The sequence below is a fragment of the Benincasa hispida genome, chromosome 1 (assembly GCF_027475165.1).
Source record: "Benincasa hispida cultivar pf3 chromosome 1, pf3_genome.v1.1, whole genome shotgun sequence".
Taxonomy (NCBI): Eukaryota; Viridiplantae; Streptophyta; class Magnoliopsida; order Cucurbitales; family Cucurbitaceae; genus Benincasa; species Benincasa hispida.
In genome coordinates, this window is record NC_143478.1 from 7,681,282 (window position 1) to 7,703,034 (window position 21,753).

Here is a 21,753-nt window from a genome sequence, read left to right on the forward strand (position 1 = left end):
TAATCTATGAAACACAGATATTTCATGTGAGACAAAGAATCGTATCAGACATGTATCATATACCGATACTTCCAGGTACATATGTATCTGACGAGCGATTTTATGTATCAATTTTTAGGCTTACTTTTCTTAAAGAAAAAAGACAAACAACTCATCTAATCTTTTTCAATTTAAAACTAGACAACCTCTTTTTTTAAACAAGAGAAAATATACCTTCATTAAAATAATATATTAAAAAAATGACGTATCCGTATCTTCGTTTTTAGAAATGGACGAATCGCCTTATCCAATCATATCCATATCGTATAGCCATATTCGTATATGTGCTTCATAACAAATAAAAAAAATATTCAAAATAAGAAGTAGAAAGAAGGGAAGATTCCTACTCCTCCAAAGTCTTAAATGCACGAGAAAGTTAAAATACTTATTAAATATAAAATGAAATGTTTAAGGATCTAATAGATAATATTTGAAGTGGAGGGACTAAATTTGTAATTTAAGTTAATAATAATTTGAGGATGGGTTCCACAATTTAATGGAATTATTATATTGTGACTTTGTAATTTTATATAATTATAAACCCGTGAGCGTGAGAAGTGGGTCGGTCGAGAGTGGCGCAGTAGAGATGGAAAAAGAAAGCATTCACGAGATTATACAAAACACACAAACTTCAATAATAAAGTTCCAAAAAAGGACAAAATGTGGGACCCACTCACCCTATGATGTTAGGGGCATAGATGTAAAATCACATTTTCCCACTCTTCTCTTATCTCTCTCATATTCTCAATTCCACACCTCCATGCTTCCCACTTCAAGTTACAATTCCACCTCAAAATGCCACTTTTTTTTTCCTTTTTATTTTTAAATTATTATTTTCTTTGTGGTTGAGATTTAACAACACTATTTAGCTTCTAAGTTACACAATATTCTACAAGAATGATTGTATCTACTTATTTGAAATTGAGTAGTGTAGTAAATCATATTTTTCATCTTCAAAAGTTATATGTATGGTAGGGTGAGTTTAATTTATATAGTGTACTTCATGGGAATGTCGTGATTCAAATGTTAATATAAGATAGTTTTTTTTTCTCGTGTTATCAATTAGATTTACATTTTCATCGAAAATATATGTCTTAATCAATTGAAATATGTTCAAATTAACATAATAGTATTTTAGTTGTAGTAAAGTTTTAGTTAGACATTCTGACCTATATGAAGATTTAAAAAGACGTGAGAAATGAATTATGGACTAAAATTTGAAATTTAGAGGAATATAAAGAAATATTTTAAATGCATTGTTATTAGTTTATATTTTAATAAGTAGGTCTACAAATTATTCTCTAACTAACTAAAATGTATAACTTATAAATTAGTCGTAAAGATAATATATCATTGAATTATGTTCGAATTGACTTTATTGAATTATTCGATTTGGAAACACGTGAAATTAGTCCACTTTTCATGCAAATTTTTTTTTTTTTTTTTTTTACAACTCATACAACTACTTTTGGCTCATTAACAAAACTGAATTTGATGGATTTTTTCCAAAGGTTTCAACTTTATAGGGGGAAAAAAACCTAAATAATAAACTTTATATATATATATAATAATAAAACTAACTTCCTTATTGCAATGGTGGATAGAACATGAAGCCATCAAAACAACCAAAGTCCATCTATAAAACCACCCACTCAAACACACACTCACATTCACAAACACAACTTCCCAAACCTCAGTTTCTTTCCCAATTCATGCAATGGAGAAACTTTACAAAAACCCCATTAAAGCTCAAGTAAGAACAAAAAGTTCTTATTCATTATACTTCTCCAATGGCTTCTTTCATTTACATTTCTTCAAAAAACTCGAATTTTTAATGGCTTTTAGCTTCAAACCCTCCAACCCATTTCCTCTCTCTACCATTTAAACAGACCCTTTTAACCTTTTTTCTTTTCTTTTTTTAGTAATGTTTTTTTGGTAATGCCTTCGTGAAAATGTTTGTTGCTCTGTTGTCACAGGTAATGAAAATGGTGATTTTGGGGATTATTATGGTGGCGGCGTTGATGGGGGAAGTTGAAGGACGAAAGGGAAAGGTAAAGAAAGGGAAAAAGGCGAAGATTTTGGTGGGAAATGAGATTGAATATGGGGCCATAAGTTGCAGAGCCCACACTGCTTCAATAACAGAGTTCGGCGGCGTTGGCGACGGAGAAACATCCAATACGAAGGCGTTTCAGGCGGCGGTGGAGAGGTTGAGCCAATATGCTGAAGACGGCGGCGCTCAGCTGTATGTGCCGGCGGGGAGGTGGCTCACCGGCAGCTTCAACCTCACCAGTCATTTCACTCTGTTTTTACATCAGGATGCTGTCCTTCTTGCTTCTCAGGTTTCACTTTTTTCACTTCTCTGTCTCCATCTCTAAGCATTTTTATTCATGTGTAAAATTATATTTAAAAAAATACCTTTGATTTATTTTTTAAAAACAGATTAGGGTGCATAGAAAAATTTAAGATTTAAAAAGAAATAAAAAGAAATTAGTCACGCCACAAATTAAGATCAATAAATTGGTGGAATACAAAAAGTAGGTGCTACTTAAGCTGCACTTTAACTCGACTTTTCAAAAAATATTTTCTTTTTAGGATTTCAGACGAAAATTAGAACCGACTAAGTGTGGTAGTAATAGTAACCTAAAAAACAATAAGAATCTACATTTCCGTTTTAAGCAACTATGATACTATTTATTTTTAAAAAAATAATTTTACCCACCTTTATAAAGTTTAAAAAATATTTTCATATTAGAAATGCTTTAAAATTTTTATGAAAATCAGTACTCGTTCGATATGGCGGAACACTTGAAACATATTTTAATTTTAGGTAACCACCGTACCATTTCAAGTCCTAAATTTTATCTAAAATTCTAAAAAAAAAAAAAAAAAAAATTAGTACATAGAGCATTGAAACCTATATAAAATACCAAATTAATATTACAATATTTTAAAGAATTGAAGTATTTTTTTAAACAATGTGTAAAGCTATCTATATCTAAGGAGGTCACAAATCATAATGGGATTTAACAAAAAAAAAAATGTGTATATACATAAAGGCAGTTGCAATTTTATATTGATACACTTTTTTCTTTTGTGCAAAAGGTTAATAACTTATCGTGAAATGTATAATCGTTATGCTATCACTCGAGAAAATGGATGAACTAAAATTTTAATTACATGGAATATAAATAAATTATCTTTCAAAATATATATATATATAAAAATAAATTAAAGTGAGATTTTTGAAAATAGGAAAATAAGAAAAACTATTTATACAAAATAGTAAAATTTTAATCTTTTTTTATAGATGTTGACAGAGGTCTATAGAAATCTATGGATGTCTATCAGTAATACAAACCGATAGAAGTCTATCGGTGTCTATCAGTAACTATTATTGATAGAAATCTATCACTTATACGTTGATAGAAATCTATCAGTGTCTATCAATGTGTTTTTTTTTCCTATTTCTATAAATAATTTGATATTTTTCTATCTGTGAAAAATTTTCATTTAAAGTCTAAGCTTTATATATAATATATGTGTGTATATATATTTCACGAGTGAGACTGAGGGTGTTAGTATTTACTAGATCCCTTTTCTGTTTGCACCATCACGTGAATTGATAGCATCTTGTTTGTTTCCTATCCAAATTTTGCCCTAAAAATAATAATAATAAAATCAAAGATATATAAGAAAATATTTTGATGCAATATTTATTATATTGGAATGACAGAAATGCCCAAATGTTCTTTTTCTTTTTTACGAATCATTCCTTTTCATGTGAAGACAATTATATATAACTGTTGAGAAAGATGAGTCTGCTTAAAATAAAACTACATTTAACTATTGATTCATTATGTCTTTTGCTACTAAAAATAGAATGCTTGTCACCATTCATAGGAATCTTGTTGAGGAATATTTTAAACCGTAGGATAATCATTTCGTTTTTTATTTTTCGATTTTAAATATCTTATTACTTTCTTTTACTTCTTTTTTTCCCTTCATAGGAATCAATGATATCATAGTGGTTTGAATTCAGGCTCTACAAATTTAGTAACATAATGAATTAAAATTGCAAGTTTGGATAAGTTTAATCTTTTTCAGTATATAATCTACATCCATTTCTTTGTAGACAAGCATGTGGATCATAAAATTTGAAGGGATGATGAATAAGTTCCTCTACACATTTTAATGACTCTAGAAGCAAAGATATTTGAATAGGAAAGTTTTTTTTTTTTTTTTTTTTTGAGTTATTATTATATGGTGGATGGGGTAATTTTGATGTTATCATTCCTTAGAGGACATTTTGATGTTATCATTTTTTGAGAGGTAATTTTGGTGTTATCATTTCTTAGAGGACATTTCTCTTAAAAACCAAAAAAGAATTCCTCAAAGTAATGGATGGGATTATACCTTTTAGTAACCACTTGTTATAATCAAGGTAGTTCTCTTTTTGAATGTTTTGTTTTACAAAGTCAAGCCAAAGACATTAATGTCTTGACTTTAGTAAATTAAAGTGGGGGTAGTTTCTTCAACTTTTTTCAATGGTATTAAAACAAACTACCAAAATTTGGTTTGGTCTGAAATCCATTGGATTCCATGTAAATTAGGTCCTTAAATCATGCCCTAACTTCCATTTTCCAAACCCTGGCTGTTGTTAGGTCAGCTAAAGTTGTTAAAAAGATGGGAAATGAGGATGTTGAACTAACTTTAAGGTCAAGGTCCATCCCCACTTAACAAAAGATACATTTGGCATTCATTACACATATATCGTATCTCGAAAATCATAAATCAACTAGCTTGTCATCGATTGACGACAAAATAGATTATCTAAATTTGATAAGCTAAATCGTCTTGAGATATTTCATCTAAGACTTGACCGATTTTCAACTACTTTGATAGGATCCGAATGAATGGCCTGTGATCGAACCATTGCCATCCTACGGTCACGGAAGGGACACATCAGGGGGAAGGTATATCAGTTTAATCTTTGGAACAAACCTCACTGATGTTGTCATCACAGGTAAGTATCCCACTGCTAAAGTCTGACTATCTCTAACTTTCTGGACTGGTGTCTAAAACTTCGAGTGGCGCCGATTGACATCAGGTAACAATGGCACCATTGACGGTCAGGGTGATCACTGGTGGCAGCAGTTTCATCAGGGAAAGCTCAAGTACACCCGTCCATACTTAATTGAGATCATGTATTCCAGTGATATACAGATATCAAACTTGGCCCTGCTAAATTCTCCAGCTTGGAATGTTCATCCTGTATACAGCAGGTAACCAATTATTTACTTTAGAGGAAAACTATGTATGAGATTCAACACTCCCTGATTTGATTCACTTGCAAATGTTATACAGCAATGTTCTTATTCAAGGCATCACCATTATCGCTCCAGTTCGATCTCCGAATACAGATGGTATCAACCCAGGTTTGTTCCGAATGCAACTCAAACTTCTCGAGCGATAGTTTTAAACATCTTGTTAAACCAATGACTGGCTTCCATCTGCAGATTCCTGCACAAACGTTAGAATTGAGGATTGTTATATAGTATCTGGAGATGATTGTGTAGCTGTTAAGAGTGGTTGGGATGAGTATGGCATAAGATTCGGATGGCCGACTAAGCAACTGGTGATCAGAAGACTCACGTGCATTTCTCCAACAAGTGCTGTCATCGCACTGGGGAGTGAGATGTCAGGTGGGATTCAAGATGTCCGAGCTGAAGACATCATAGCTATCGATTCTGAATCCGGGGTCAGGATTAAAACTGGCATAGGAAGAGGAGGTTATGTAAAAGACATATATGTTAGGAGGATGACAATGCATACCATGAAATGGGCATTTTGGATGACGGGCGATTACGGGTCACATGCCGATAAGAACTATGACCCCCACGCATATCCTGTAATTCAAGGAATCAACTACAGGGATATGGTTGTTGAAAACGCAACAATGGCAGCTAGATTGGAGGGTATTTCGGGTGACACATTCACAGACATATGCATTTCCAATGTGACAATCAGCATGGCACCAAAGGCCAAGAAACAGCCATGGACTTGCACCGATGTTGAGGGAATAACGAGCCAGGTTACTCCTCCACCATGCAGTCTGTTACCGGAACAGGGAGCAGAGAAGATTACAACATGCAAATTTCCAGAGGATAGTATACCAATTGATGCAGTCCAGTTGAAAAGATGCTCCTACCAATTCAGTCATGCATGAAGCTTACTTGCTGTGTACCAACAAACGCTATATCCAGTCGGTATATTGTTACTTAGTATAAAACGCTATCTAAGAATGTTCGGTATGACGTGTATTTGCCTTTCAGCACAGTTCTGGTTAATATAGAATGTACACACACATTGAATGCCATCATCATAATTCCTCTTAATATAAATTAGCGTTGGTATCAGCCAAAAACTTGAAACGTATCACATTGAACCAGTTCTTTCAGCCAACAAGTTAGTCATATTCCAACAAAAACCAGGAAAATGAAAAGAAAAAAAAGGGAAAGGAAACGTTTATGATATGAAAAGTATACAACCATTAAGTGTAGTTCACAAACCTAGTGCCAATTTGTACAGCTAACTCGCAAGTGTTCACTGACAAGATTGGCGTTCTAGAATTCTGCACTGCATGAAAACTCATGCTTCTGATCTTTTCCTTCTGTCACTACATCAATAAACGAAGATTAAGAAACATGAGATCATAATCCAATGACTGTAAGTAAAGCCAGTACATTGTTGAGAAAGTAAGCTTTTACAGAGGGTAAGTAATCTCGAATGCTAAAAGGACTACAAGACAATTGAGTTCGTTCCTATTCCAACTCCATAGAGCACAGTATCCACATATCTAAAACAATTCAACACAGAAGACAAACATAACACAAATAATATATATGGATTATTCATTTCAGCATATGATATTAACAAGGTAGAAATTGAGTAGAAGGAATTACTAATGGAGTTTAGTTATAGTGTGACTGGTAAAGAAAGATGAAGTGCTGCAGGCCTTTTACTTGAACATGATATACTTTTCCATTTCATTCTCATTGCAAAGTACAACATTACACGCTCAAACCACAATAACATTAAGATAACATAAGGCATTACTACACAGGCTATACTATGACAAGCAAGACAAGATAGTGTACATTCGCAATCAAAAGATAGGAAAATAACCAGATGAACCCTTTTATATTAAGGAACAAGCTCAAAATCTGTCACAGTTGCCTTGTAGACCACCCCTCCATTCCCTGATCAAACACTGTTTCACTTGCTCTAAGATTTGAAAGCAATGCATCACGTCCAGATAAAACAATGTGAAAAAAGCCATCAACTTGTTTTGTAAGATGATCAACACCTTGTGTAAGCTTTTCTGCCTCCCTCCTCAAATCTACAATCAATTTCTGGAATTCTTCCACTTTCATGCAGCCATCCATATTTCCTTGAATCATGGAATGCAGTTTTTTTACACTCTCATCAACTGCATCAACATCTCTCAACGCAGTACATCTTCCACTAGAATAAATTTTTTTAATTTCCATATTTACATTCTTCTGTAATTCAGTAAACGCATGTGCCCATCTGAATGTATCTGAAACATTGGTGGGTAACAACCTTTTGGAAGAACCTGATAAGGCAGAAGCAAAAGTACTGCAAATAAACAAAGTCACCACCTTCACTCCGTACAACACATGCATCAAAACCTTGCCTTTGGATGAGTTCTTAACCTTTGGAAGATCAAGTGATTCCTCAAGACAGTCCAAAATAGTAGAACTCTCAACTCTGGAGGTTCTGGAACTAATATGTTGATTCCATGCATCTAGCGAAGAATGGGCATGAACAAACTGGTCGGAAGATGTAGATTCCAGATTGTGCAAGGCACACCGAATTATCAGATGACCTTGATTCAACTGTGAGAGCTCAGAGCTAAAATCATTGCATATATCAAGTAATTTCACACTGACGTTCAGGTACTCATCTAGCCATTTCTCATCCCAGTCGGACGCAGGGAACCCAAGCTCTTCTATAAGGGTTTTTACATCATTGTGAGTTTCGCACAGCAGATTCATTGCTAATTCCATCCATGAGAAGCTGAGTATGTCATTTTCAGATTTTGGAGTAAGCTTTTTCAGCCTCTCTGCCAAGGAATCCTCAAAAGTAGCTAAAAGAAAAACAAGTCTAGAAGACAATTTTGAACCCTTTGGTGATATTGCACGGAAAGGATTCCCAAAAGGAAAGAAGGGCCAGTGCGGCTCTTGTGGTCTGCTCATTATATAACACTAACTGCAAGATGGATAAAATCCAAGAATGAGCTGCCATTTCGAAACAATTCATGATAACCATCCATCATGCCACCATCACATTGAACATAAATCATGTAATAAAATTTCAAAAAAATTGGAGCACTGCAGGTGCACCAAACCTTTCATGAAATTTCCAAACATAGCATGATCAATTTAGGCAATCTAGAGTAGAAGTGAAACACTGGTGAAGGAACTGGATACACCAACTACTAACATCAGTAAACAGCCAAGAGGCCTGCATAACAAGGAATTCTCCTTGCAAACAACAACCCCAATACCTAGTTCTCCCCATGTAATGTTACAACTATCAATATTTGGAATTAAGACCCAGAAAAATGACAAGATAGCCCAAAATTGAATTTTATTCCAAAAACCCATTCGAATTATTGCTAGCAAAAAAGTTCAATAAGTAAGAACGGGATTTCCAAATCCAGAATATAGAAACACAAGTTTCACCAAGTGCTACACCTAAATACCAAAACAAACAGAAAAACAAATCATCTTCCACGCAGAAAAATGAGCGGGGAAAAAGGTCAAACGTTAACCAAATCTTCAATACTGTGAAGCAGCTAAAAGAAACTAGCTTTTCCTTCAAACATAACCTCAAAAACTATCCAAAACACAGAACACTTTCATAAATCAATTTTTACAAAGTAATCAGCTTGGAATAGCAAAAGTTAGGGCGAATCCAAGAAAAAACAAGTAAATTAAGCTAAAAATATAAACAAAAAAAATCACAGAAATGAATTTTACCAATACGTAGATCTAGGAACAAGCAATGAGCAGAACGAATGAAAAATCCTCCAAAAATCAACATCAAACATCTATTAAAAGCAAAAACCAAAGAACAAAAACCCTAGATAGTTACATCGAAACATAAATCCACAGCAAACAGAAAAATTCAAAAGCAATAAAATCAAATGGAAAACAAAAATAAATAATTGGAGCGGTTCCTACCAGATTCAGAAACAAGAAAGCAAAGGAAATTTCTAAGAAATTATCGCAGGCAGAAAACGTTGTAATTCTCGCGTGATGGAAATGAGAGGAGCTGTATTTCAGAATTGATGATGATAAGGCCGGTGATAACCTAACCTGAGAGGTACGCAAATTATGCGAAAGGTAGAAACGTGGAGGGAATTGATTGCATGTTGACACCAACGAGCTTCTTTTTTTCCGTCACCGTCGTGTGGAATTTTAATTTTTCCTTGGCTGAATTTCTTTCGTTAGGGAATGCGCTAAAATGACTGCGAAGTTACTCACAGACATATTACATGACTTCTGGCATTAAACGTGGCGGACTGTGAGTGGCTTTGGCTGGTGGAATTAATACAATTTTGACCGTTAAAATATCTTCTAAGTTTGGACGGTGTGGATTTTACGTCACATTATTTTATAATTAGGGGACAAGACAATGACAATAAAAGTAAAAGTTTAGAGAATTGAATTTAAATGTGTCATTTCATTTTCGGAAAATTATTTTTAAAATTTCTGAAAATATTTATAAATAATAGTAAAATAGTACAGTTTGTCTATTATAGATCGTAATACAAATATTCCAACTTTATAATGCATTTTGATTCAACTAATATTTATTATAAAAAAATTATAGATTTTGTTCAAGATTTTTATGTCATCTGACGCCGTTAGATTATGAAATTATTTGACTTGTCATATGTTCTTTTAAAAATTAATTTAGCAATATGAGTAAATTTGTAATTAAGTAAAATTTTATCATATACTTTTTCCTAAGTTTAAACAAGTGGCAATTGTAATTATAGCCATCAAGCCCAAAATATTAGCAGATATTATACCATGTAATTTTTTTTTTTACATATATAACAAAATTTAAATTTTGCATTCGAAGTCTATTAGTGATAGATAGTTATCCATAGTAGGGGTCTATGCTTATTGGTAATAGATAATATCACCGATTGGAGGTGATAATTTTGCAATTCTTTAAAAATGTTCCAATAAATTTAATTATTATTCCTAAAAGTGATACCCAATGCAACAATCCTTTAAATAAGGAGGTGATATTTGTGATTAGCCAAGTCAACTTCTTACTTGGTGAGAGAGATAATTTTGCTATTTTTTATTAGTTGTAATTAGAATAATAATGAGATAGAAAAAAGAATAGTCATTTTGAAAAGGGTCGAGGAATTCAATTGGATCTTAAGTATTCTCATCAATCTAGTGGATAAGACACTAAATATCATCTCAAAGGTTGATGACTATCAATTGTTGAAACTAACCAAAAAAAAAACTCAAAGTTATAGCATAGTTTCAATTTTTATTAATGAGTGAGAACATCTATTTTGATAGTTTGATCAAAGTATTCAATTTAAACATAGCTTAACTAACTAAGACATTACATCTTTGAGATTCAAATCCGCTCCATCACGTGTGTCAATTTAAAAAATATAAAGTTTGGTCAAAGCAAAAGATTTACTGTTATTTATTATTATCATTTTGTAACAAATTCATTAATCAAACAATAGAAAAGGTCGATGGCCTAAACAAGAACTACAATCATCCTAAAAAAAGAAGAGAAGTCAAAAAGGAAAATTAGATAGCCATAAACAAGACAACTTAGAAAAATTCAAACAAGCTTAAAGCATGAGTCGTATCATTAGCGCAACTGGCAACATGAATAAACTGAACTCGATAGAAGAGACAAAGGTCTCGAATACCATTCACAATTGTAGCCACCACATTGTAAACCCAAGAATTTTTTTGGAATAAAGAGGAATTTAAGTCAACACAAATAACCAAGAACACAAACGTTTTGCAGGCCTTAGCCCTTCGACCAATGTTTTTTATAGATCAAGACACAATAACGCAATTCCTAGAGCTGAAGCGTAAGCCATGAAAAGAAAATGCGAGCACTATATAAAAGTACTAAACAAAAAGTATAGTTGAAGTAGGAATAAAGAAAAGGAAGAAAAAAACATCTAAACACAAGGAATTTTGTATTTGTTGGAAACGGAAAGACCCTCAGAACGACGAACAACAAACGATCAAGGTACGATGGTCAAGCAAAGAACAAAACCTGCAAAACAGAAACTCGTTATAGGCTGAGTCGCGGAGCTCGCTCTCTTTAAGACGTTTCGCAGCTCTGACCAAGTATGCAAGCAGGTCTGAAATATTGCCACGTCGTCCCAGGATAAAAACAACCAAAGAAACCCGATCAGAAATACACCGTTACCGACCGAAACATACACCCTTTCTAACTCACTGCTCGAAAAACGGAAAAAAGAAAAGTAGGAGAGGAAAGGAGAATATTTGAATGGAAGTGAAGAAATTGTGTGAATGAACTACTGAAGGTCACGCCTTTATAGGCCTTCAACGTGGAACGGTAGAGTGAGAAAGAGACGGAGAGCCTCAAAACGTGCAAGACTTGCACAGAAGACTTGGACTCTCACTGCAAGGGAGGACTTCTTTTTTCGGTTTTAAAATAAAAAAATAATAATAAATAATCATATTTTTATTAAAAATAATAATCACACACACGCGTCTCGCCACGCCCGACCGGACGAATGACGGCACACGTGTAGGATGTCCACCGAACCCACATTGGTCTATCTTCTCACTCCTTCCAAAACATAGGTACCCTTTGGGGCCCAAACCCAAAGCTTAAGGTTGGGGTACATAAGGGAGGCTTCCAAAGCAAAGTTTTCCAATGTAGGATTCTCTAACCAAAGATTGGTTCCCTCCTAATTTTTAAAACTAAAATTTTCATCCAACAATCCTCCACTTGAAAATTTAAACAAAAGAGAGAAAGTTTTTCATCGAGCAGTTTCAGTCTATATAACACTATGCATAAGCAAAGGTGCCTTACGACTTGAACATTTACGTAGTATAGATGATTTAAAATATACTAGGGTAACCCTTGGTTTTGAACTCTATCTCTAACAGCATCTCACACAGAGTGTCATTAGGGTGTAGTACGAAAGTCCATGCTTTAAAGCCTAGTACAAGTATCCCGGTTTAGTGAACATTCTAGAGAGTTTGCCTAAAACTCCATAGGAAACGGCCCTCACTTCCACATTCACATAGGTGAGTCTATCAAGAGTACTCCTATAGCTAGGTACCCCACTTGTTATCAAGTATAGATCTCATTAAGAACTGAGTTCAACCTTTCTTACACTTCAAGATATCATGCTCAGACTATAAGTCATAGGAATGGAATTCTGAGTTTTGGTTTAGCATGATTAACTATATATCACTTGTGATCAGTTATTACCCATTGAACCTATTTTTTGGGATCTCCAGTCTACAGGTTGGGTTTTCCTTACCGTGATTCATCTTTCTATAAGCATGAGTCCCATCCTTTCTGAGGTTCTGAAAACCTTCTCTCTGGCCAGTCCTTTCGTTAAAGGATCTGCCAAATTTTCATCAGTCCGTATATGATCCACTCTAACTGCACCAGTAGTAAGAAACTCTCTAATGGTACTGTGCCGTCTCTTTCCGTTGTAGTAACAGTTCTGAACTTTTGCAATTGCTGCAGTACTATTGCAATGGATCAATATGGCTGGTACCGGCTTTTCCCATAAGGAAATCTCTGATAGCAGACTTCTGAGCCAACCTGCTTTTTCACTAGCTGTCGCTAGTGCTATCATTTCTGACTCCATCGTTGATTAGGCTAAAATAGTCTGTTTCTTGGACTTCCAAGAGACCGCTCCGCCTGCTATATTAAAGATATAGCCACTTGTAGCATTTGAATCATCCGAAAGAGAGGTTCAGTCAGCATCGTTGAATCCTTCCAAGACAGCAGGAAACTTTTGATAATGTAATCCTAGGTTTTGGGTTTCCTTCAAGTACCTCATTACCCTTTCTATAGCATTCCAATGCTCTTTACTAGGTCTGCTTGTAAACCTGCAAAGTAACCTTACAGCATAAGCTATGTCAGGCCTAATGCAATCAGCAGCGTATTTAAGACTGCCTATGATGCTCGCATCCTCAGATTGATTAATACTGTCACTAGTGTTTTTAAACAACTTGATACTAGGGTCATAAGGAGTACAAGTTGGTTTACAATCAAAGTAATTATATTTCTTTAGAATCTTTTCTATATAGCGAGATTGATCCAAAGAAAATTCCTTTTTCAAACCTGTTCACTTTTATGCCTAAGATTACACTAGCTTCTCCTAAGTTTTTCATGTCGAAGTTTGCACTCAATGTTGACTTCGCATCATTTATGACGTGCAAGTTCGACCCAAAGATCAATAAATCATCTACATATAGACACAAGATAGTGCAAAGAATATTTTCAAACTTATAGTAGATGCATTTGTCGCTTTCATTAACCTTGAAACCTTTAGATAGGATAACGTCGTCGAATTTTTCATGTCATTGCTTAAGAGTTTGTTTTAGTCCATAGAGAGATTTGTCTAATTTACACACCTTATTTTCTTGATTATGGACTACAAAACCCTCAGGTTGTTTCATGTAAATCTCTTCTTCAAGTTCACCATTTAAGAAAGCAGTCTTTACATCCATCTGATGTACTACGAGATTATAAAGGCCAGCGAGAGAAAATAGGACACGGATTGTGGTAATCCTAGTGACAGGGAAGAAGGTGTCAAAGAAATCTACGTTTTCTCTTTGTTTAAATCCCTTTGCTACTAACCTAGCTTTAAATTTGTCAACAGTTCCATCAGGTCTAAGTTTCCTCACTAAGATCCATTTGCACCCTATTGCCTTGTAGCCTGGGGGTAGATCTACTAAGTGCCAAGTTCTATTTGACTCAAGTGAGCCCATCTCATCATTTATGACTTCTTCCCATAGGTTGGCATCTACTAAGGACAGGGCGGCTCTCAGATCTTTAGGATCTTCTTCTACATTATAGGTCAGGAAGTCATTTCCGAAATCTTTGGTGGTTCTAACTCTTTTGCTTTTTCTAGGTTATGGGTCGGTTTCCTCTCTAGGGTTAGGATTTCTAACTAGGGTCAGACCACTTGATCCCGAGCCCCCACTATTCCTTGATTTAAAAAGAAATCTATCTCAAAGAAGTCGGCATCATTTAATTCAATGATCACTTGGTTCACTAGATCATAGAACCTATAGGCTTTACTATTTGAGGCATAACCTATAAAGACGCACTTGTAAGCTCTACTAGCCAGCTTTCTCCTTTTTGGGTCTAGAATCCTTACAAAGGCTAAACAACCCCATGTTCTAAAGTAGGACAAGTTTGGTTTCTTATTCTTGAGAATTTCGTAAGGTGAAGTTTTATTTTTAGATTTTGGGATTCTATTTAGGACATAACACGGTAAGGATGAATTCACCCCACCAATAAGACGTGGCTCCTAAACTAAGTAAAATACCAACTACTAGCTCAACTAAGTTCTGCTTTTCCTTTCGAATTATCCGTTCATTACAAGAGAATAAAGTGCAGTCTTTTCATGTATTATTCCATGTGAGTTAAAGAACTCATTAAAACTGTCCGAGTCGTACTTGGTTCTCCTATCACTACGAAGTCTTTTAACATTTCTATTGAACTGATTCTCTATTTCAGAAACAAAAAGTTTGAAGGCATCAAAAGTATCACTTTTGTTTTTCAGTAAGTATACAAAAGTAAAATCAGAGCAGTTGTCAATAAAAGTAATGAAATATCTTTTACTGTTCCTAGTCAAGATGTCATCAAATTCACATAAATCAGAATGAATTAAATCTAGAGGCTCAGAAATCCTAAGTACAGATTTATGTGGAGTTTTAGTAATTTTAGCCTGACTACAATACTCGCATTTATCAAAATCATTCGTGGATAACTTAGATATCATTTCCAGCCTAATCATGTTACTAATTATTCTTATTCACATGACAGAGTCTAACACAGCATATACACAGAAGATTTCATTTTATTGAGGTCTAAATTTAACTTGAACATTCCCTCAGTTGCATATCATTTCCCTACAAATACATTATTTTTAGTAAGGGTATATAGGTCTGCCTCTATAGTTTGAGTAAACCCGACTTTGTTGAGGAGATAGCCCGAGACCAAATTCTTTCTTATCTCCAGAGTGTGTAAAACGTCCTTCAACATGAAGGCCTTCCCAGAGGTAAACTTCAATTCCACCTTGCCGGTTCCAGCAACTTTCGTGGAATGGTGATCCCCCAATAGAATATTTTTATCCTTAGTTTAGTATAAGTTTTAAATAGACTAAGGTCGTGACAAACATGGCGCGTAGTGCCAGTGTCTATCCACCACCCTTCACAACCACTAATCACATTTACTTTTGTGATCATGGTGACTAATGGTTCTTCTGTCAGGTTCGCTTGACCAGCAAGACAACGCATGTTCCTACAGTTCCTAGCCATGTGTCCAGGTTTATTATAATTAAAGTAGAGGAACTGTATCGTTTCTCCTGAAGGGGGCTTCTGTTTTTTCTATTGGTTCTGGTTGCTGGAGCCACAGTTTTAACCTTTCCTCTTTGTCCTCTTAGATTTTTTGTCAGGTTTTACCATGGCATAGATGGGTTTCCCAGGTATTGTGTTCACTTCCTCCCTCAGGTCCTGCTTCCGAGCTTCCTCCTCGATCCTTAGTTGGGTGATAAGACTCTCCAAGGAGAACTCCTTGGTCTTATGCCTCAAAGTGTTCTTAAAGTCCTTCCACAAATGGGTAATTTATCAATAATAACAACAACTTGGAATTATTAGTCTAGAGAAGGCTCGTGGGCTATCTTCTGGAGTTCATGGGACTGGGCCTCCACGGATTTGTCACTGTCATCTAGAACTTGAGATAACAGCTAACAACATATTTCTTCGACCCAACCTCTTCGGTGTCGTATTTCTTTTGCAGGACATCCCATACCTCCTTTGTTATTTCATTGTACTGAGATCATTAGTCAAATCATTTAAAATAAAGTTCTTATAAAGAAAGTCTTTCTCATCTTCTTTTATCTGTTGTTCAGTTGGTTCTTCTAAAGGGACGATCGGCTTAACTTTGGTACAAGTTTCAGCAACTTTCTTGACGGTGAGAAAGAACAGCATCTTTTGCTTCCACCGTTTGAAGTTCACTCATTCGAACCGGAATTGACGGTTGAGGTCAGATATCATAACGTCGTTCTTGCTAATGGGCCATTAGTGATGTGGCAGTAAACGTCTTAAATTGTTGAAAACGGTAAGACCTCAGAACGACGAACAGCAAATGATCAAAGCACGACGGTCAAACAAAGAACAAAACCTGCAAAACAGAAACTCGTTATAGGCTGAGTCGTGGAGCTTGCTCTCTTTAAGACGTAGGTCTGGAATATTGTCACGTCTTCTCCAGGTTAAAACAGCCAAAGAAACCCAATCGAAAATACACCATTACCGACTGGAACACACACCATTTCTAACTCACCGCTCGAAAAACGAAAAAAGGAAGAGTAAAAGAGGAAAGGAGAACATTCGAATGAAAGTGAAGAAATTGTGTGAATGAACTACTGAAGGCCACGTCTTTTATAGGCCTTCAGCATGGAACAGTAAAGTGAGAAAGAGGCGGAGAGCCTCAAAACGTGCAAGACTCGCGTGGACGACTTGGACTCGCTGCAAGGGAGGACTTTTCTTTTTTCGACTTTAAAATAAAAAATAAAAAATAAAAATAAAAAACACACACATGCCTCAGCACGCCCCACACCCTCGGACGTGGGGAGACACGTGTGTGGAACGTCCACCGAATCCACATTGGCCTATCTCTTCATTCCCTCCAAAACGTAGGTACCCCTTAGGGCCCAAACTCAAAGCTCAAGGTTGGAGTAAAAAGGGAGGCTTCCAAAGCAAAGTTTTACAATGTGGAATTCTCCAACCAATGGTTGATTTCCTTCTAATTTTTAAAACTAAAATTTTCACCCAACGGTATTTAGGATTAGTAATCCCTAATTATTATTAATTTTTCAAAATAATGAAAAAATCTCGAGGCTTTGGGCTTCAGATAAGGCACACGCCTAATGTGACCGTGTGCCTAGGTATGCCTGGAAGGGTTTTTTTTAAAAAAAAAACATTGCCTTCGACAACCGCCATTACTTCAGAACAAAAAGGAGATAAGTATCCCACATGAATGCCAGACACAGCAGCCTTAACAAAATTATTAAGGTCCCCAACAACAGCCCCAAAACCACAATCATAGTATCAGAAGAATAAAGCAATCTATCAGTAGGACGACCCAAAACAGTTTAGCCCCAAAACCACAATCATAGTATCAGAAGAATAAAGCAATCAATCAGTAGGACGACCCAAAACAGTTTATAACCAAACAAAGCTTTTCAACAGCCCATAGTTTACCTTTCAAGTATAAACTGGAGCTACCAAGTTCTTTGTGCTTGTTTCAACTTCACACAACACATGTAATATAGACTTACCAATTGTATGGGAAGTGGTAAGTTTTGGCTAAACTAATGTGTAGCATTTTATAGACTGGAAAGTATATTTTATGAAGAAGAAAAACAAGACGCTTTCAAATACATTAATAATTATGAACTGGATAACCTCAATAAATGGCAATAAATGGCAAAGCTCCTTTATTAGGAACTTACAAGCAAATTTGCTCAACTTTGACGCATAACAATTTGGCCCCACTCTGCAAATGGATGGATACAGAGTTAGCAGCCATAAAGTCATTCAAACGTTCTTTATAAATGTGACTGACAACATTGTAAAAATAAATAAATAAATACAAATATGAAAATTTTCAAGATTATGTTAAAAGAAATGGCCCAACTCCGTAAAGTTATAAAAGCCCTTTCAAACTTACTCCAAAAGCAAGCTTTGGATGAGGGGGTTTTGAAGGAGCTCCCAAAGGCTTCGAGTTTGACAGAGGGTGCTTGAAAAGATAATGTATGGTTGCAGGTAAACCAAAGGATTGATCGGATCCCTTCAGAAGCATCCACAGCCAGCTTAGAACAAAACTTTGACAAAATCCCCGTCGTCGTTTCAAAGGCAAACGCCTCAGTTCTAGTCCACATCTTAGCCTTACTGGTCCAGTAAGAACAGAGCAAAAGAGCACATGAAGGAGGGGTTGCAGTTGGAGATGTCTCTACCAAACTTGCTGGTCACAGGGACCACACTTCAGAAGCATACAATTCTAGGCTTCACAATCTCATGGGCAGTTTCAACCAATTCCATCAACAAAGCTGGTTAGGTGCTTGACCAAACGATTGACAGGGCAGGCATTCTCGGCTATAAAAGGCCATAATTCTAGATGTACAATGACACAGGAGCTATCTTTACCAAATAGAAACTAGGTGTCCTACCCTAAAAGGTAATTATAGACAATGATTTTGTTAAGTCAATATCAAGACAGAAAGCAGCCAGCATTTTAAGGAAGTTGAGCAGACGCTGCACAGCTAACAAGGGAGAAAGTGTTGTGGTTCTTATAGCTTCTGTAAGAATGAGACTAATTTATTTGAAGGTTAGAAAGGAAACCACCTATCTGGAGATGGGATGGCATCTGAAGAGCAGAAAAAAATTCTATAAACAAAACACTATAATTGTTGATTCGGCTCCCAATCTCGGAGAAACTTGCAGTGTTAGTCATGTAATGTAATCATGCCAGTGCGGTACGTTAGTATCTCCACCTACTTGGATGGTGAATGTTTCCATCACTGTCGCCTTCACTTATATTAGAAGATGCCCCTTCGACTTTTTGATTGTTAACTCGTCTTGGAATAGTCCAGTTCTCATGTTGATGGGATTGAATTGAATGAGAAGAATCCCTACCAACCCGGTGTTCCTGCAGATTAGTTAAAGATTGATTGAGTTTGAAGAATTGTTAAAAAGAGAAAAGAGCAAACCAAAAACTTAAAACAAAGCTTATAGATCCAGCTTCATACATCATGAGACAGCAAATTATCTGCCTCAAGCATGTGGATGACATGTCCCATTTTCGGCCTCTTTGTAGCATCAGGATCAACACAACGAAGAGCAACCAACAAAACGCGTTTGAGAGCTTTGGAAGGAGGCTTCTCTGGCAACTTGGGGTCAACCACTTCCTCAGATTTTCTGTCTCCAACCATTGCTTTCAACCAATCCACCAAATTTACCTGCAATTGTGACATTAATTTCAACTGAATAAGCAGCAGAACAGAAAAGAACGGAAATGATATTAATGCATTAATTAATCATAATCAAGCATTTTATGCAAAGAAAAACTAACCTCTCCTTGAGGTCTACTGTAATCAACAGGGCTCCGCCCAGAAATTATCTCCATAATCAAAATTCCAAAGCTATAAACATCACTCTTTTCATTCAACATTCCAGTGCAGGCGTACTCAGGTGCAACATAGCTATAGAAATCACCACATGACTTTCCATCTTACCAACCGTATAAAGTTAAAAATCAAGTATAGGTTAAAAACTAACCCAAATGTGCCCATTACACGAGTTGTCACATAGCTTCTTTCAGAACAAAGAAGCTTGGCCAGCCCAAAATCAGATACTTTCGCATTCCACTGACGATCAAGCAGTATGTTGCTTGATTTTACATCACGATGGACAACCTTTGGTTCAAGACCCTCATGAAGATATGCTAATCTGCACCATAGGGGAAAAAAAACAGAGAGCGAGAGAGAAAACTACATCAGAGGAATTGCATGCTTCAACAAGAATCAATAGCTAATCTGCAATAACCCAATTACAAACCCCTTTGCCGTTCCAAGTATGATGTTAACACGAATCTCCCACGTCAAAGGGCTCACATCACCAACATCGCCATGAAGCCATTGGTCTAAATTGCCATTGTTAACGTACTCATAAACAAGCATTCTGAAAAAAGAAAGCAAAAGTTCATGATAAACATTTATGTCACCAAAAAGTCTCTTGCATTTTAAGAGAAAATCAACAGTACCTATATGCACCCTCAACGCAGTATCCAAGCAACCTGACAAGATTCTTGTGTCTTACGCGTCCAATTGCTTCCACTTCCACTTTGAATTCCCTCTCAGCTTGACCCCTAGTAAACAAATAGATTAAACTTCAGCATCTACATAATCTTCAGACCAAGAATCAAAATATTCACACAAGAAATGAAAAATTATTACAGAAAATATTTCTTCTTCTCACTTAATAAAGAAGAACATCCCAAATAAGAAACACATAAAACTGTAGCAGTTTGAAACAACCCCTCCCCTCAATTGAAAAGAAACAACAGCATCAGATTCTCTATAGAAGATTCTAAGTTCTAACACAAAATTGATTGAGATTTCTCGAAACCAAACAGAACCCTCAAGTTACAGAAGCAAAGTAGGTCAAAGTACAAATTCAAGGATAAAACATTAGAGAATTAGTCCACATGATCACCTGTTATTCAAGAGATTCTTGATAGCAATTCTAGTACCATCTCCTAAGACACCTAAATACACGATCCCATATCCACCTTCTCCAATCACATTCTCTTCACACAAGCCATTAGTGGCCGCCTCGAGCTCTCTCAGAGTATACCATCTGCCCCAACCCAGGTGTGAAACCTCAGGCCCAACAGTACCAGATCCAAAAGAAGCAGTTTCACTCACAGTGCCTCTACTCTCACCACTAGAAGGTCTATCAGAGAAAACAACCCGATGCTCCAATTTCCCGATCTCGACATGAATTTCCGGCTGAACATGGTGGTGATGATCCGGCACGGCGTGGTGGACGATCTCCTGGATCTCTTTCGAAACAGCCGGAGGAGAATGTTGGGTTGTGGACTTAGGAAAACGGATTTGGTTCTTATGGCGGTTCCGCTTGCGAGAAGTGAGGCAGAGTGAAAGAAGAAACAGTGCAAGAACTATTAGAGCTCCGACAAAGATTCCGATAACAACCCAGAGACGGAGGCCGAAAATCGAGGTGGGTTTAGAGAGCTCCGTGTTCACAAATGCAGCATCATAAACAGACATTTCTTCTTCTTCGATGCGATCCAGAGAGGGGAAGAAGAGGAACTAAAGAAAGCAAATCAGGGGTTTTAAGGGCATTGACCTCATCGGAAAAACCCAGCAATGGAGGATTCCGGCGAATCTGCAAAGAGGGAAAAATGGAATTGAAAGAAGAGTGAAGAAGTGAGAATAAAAAAAAATGGAAGCCTTAAAGCTTTATGAACAAAAAGGGGTTTTTTTTAAATAAATAAAAGGGATTTTGTACTTTATAACATTTAACAATTGTTGGTACTGGGGTCCAATTACTTTACATCCTCCGCTTTGCTTAGCTGTTCAACCCATGAACAATAATTTTTTGAATTTTAGTATTAAATAATTTTAAAATAAAAAATAAAATGAAGTAGTTAAGCAACTATTTTATTTATCACAAATTTAACTTTAAAAAATGGTTTCTATTTAGTTTTTAGTTAGGTTTGAAATTTTCATGGTTTTTACTTTTTTCAAAAAAAAAATTTTTTTAATATTTGTCAAAATCTAAGAGAAAAATTTTGAATTTTTTTTTTTTTTTTTCAAATTTT

At 35.8% G+C, this 21,753-nt stretch overlaps 2 protein-coding genes and 1 pseudogene across 17 annotated transcripts; 1 reads left to right on the forward strand and 2 right to left on the reverse strand.

Annotated features, from left to right (window-relative positions):
• Window positions 1-1,535: 1,535 nt before the first annotated feature.
• LOC120070012 (putative polygalacturonase) lies at window positions 1,536-6,463 on the forward strand. Its single transcript, XM_039021858.2, has 6 exons — window positions 1,536-1,792; window positions 2,016-2,378; window positions 4,942-5,062; window positions 5,147-5,321; window positions 5,404-5,474; window positions 5,556-6,463. Exons 1-6 carry the CDS (start codon window positions 1,757-1,759, stop codon window positions 6,263-6,265), a joined length of 1,476 nt encoding a protein of 491 aa, XP_038877786.2. The 5' UTR covers window positions 1,536-1,756; the 3' UTR covers window positions 6,266-6,463.
• LOC120070013 (protein BPS1, chloroplastic pseudogene) lies at window positions 4,773-9,609 on the reverse strand (annotated as a pseudogene). Of its 14 annotated transcripts, none has more exons than XR_016532598.1 (7): window positions 9,309-9,494; window positions 7,225-8,331; window positions 6,609-6,709; window positions 5,872-6,151; window positions 5,692-5,786; window positions 5,428-5,559; window positions 4,773-5,308 (listed from the first exon to the last, which is right to left on the reverse strand). The product of XR_016532598.1 is annotated as a protein BPS1, chloroplastic pseudogene, transcript variant X9 (transcript). The 14 variants fall into 14 exon arrangements; XR_016532597.1 differs by having other exon boundaries at window positions 6,609-6,715; window positions 9,309-9,449; XR_016523607.1 differs by lacking the exon at window positions 9,309-9,494 and adding an exon at window positions 9,105-9,264.
• An 8,180-nt stretch (window positions 9,610-17,789) lies between these two features.
• On the reverse strand, window positions 17,790-21,420 carry LOC120070016 (Protein kinase superfamily protein). 2 transcript variants are annotated; one of them, XR_005479757.2, is made up of 8 exons: window positions 20,625-21,381; window positions 20,173-20,277; window positions 19,968-20,090; window positions 19,689-19,859; window positions 19,483-19,612; window positions 19,160-19,369; window positions 18,082-19,059; window positions 17,790-17,907 (listed from the first exon to the last, which is right to left on the reverse strand). XR_005479757.2 is itself a non-coding variant. In XM_039021862.2 (7 exons), exons 1-7 carry the CDS (start codon window positions 21,197-21,199, stop codon window positions 18,892-18,894), a joined length of 1,482 nt encoding a protein of 493 aa, XP_038877790.1. In that variant the 5' UTR covers window positions 21,200-21,420; the 3' UTR covers window positions 17,790-18,891. The 2 variants fall into 2 exon arrangements, 1 of the variants encoding a protein (XP_038877790.1); XM_039021862.2 differs by having other exon boundaries at window positions 17,790-19,059; window positions 20,625-21,420.
• Between the last annotated feature and the right edge of the window lie 333 nt (window positions 21,421-21,753).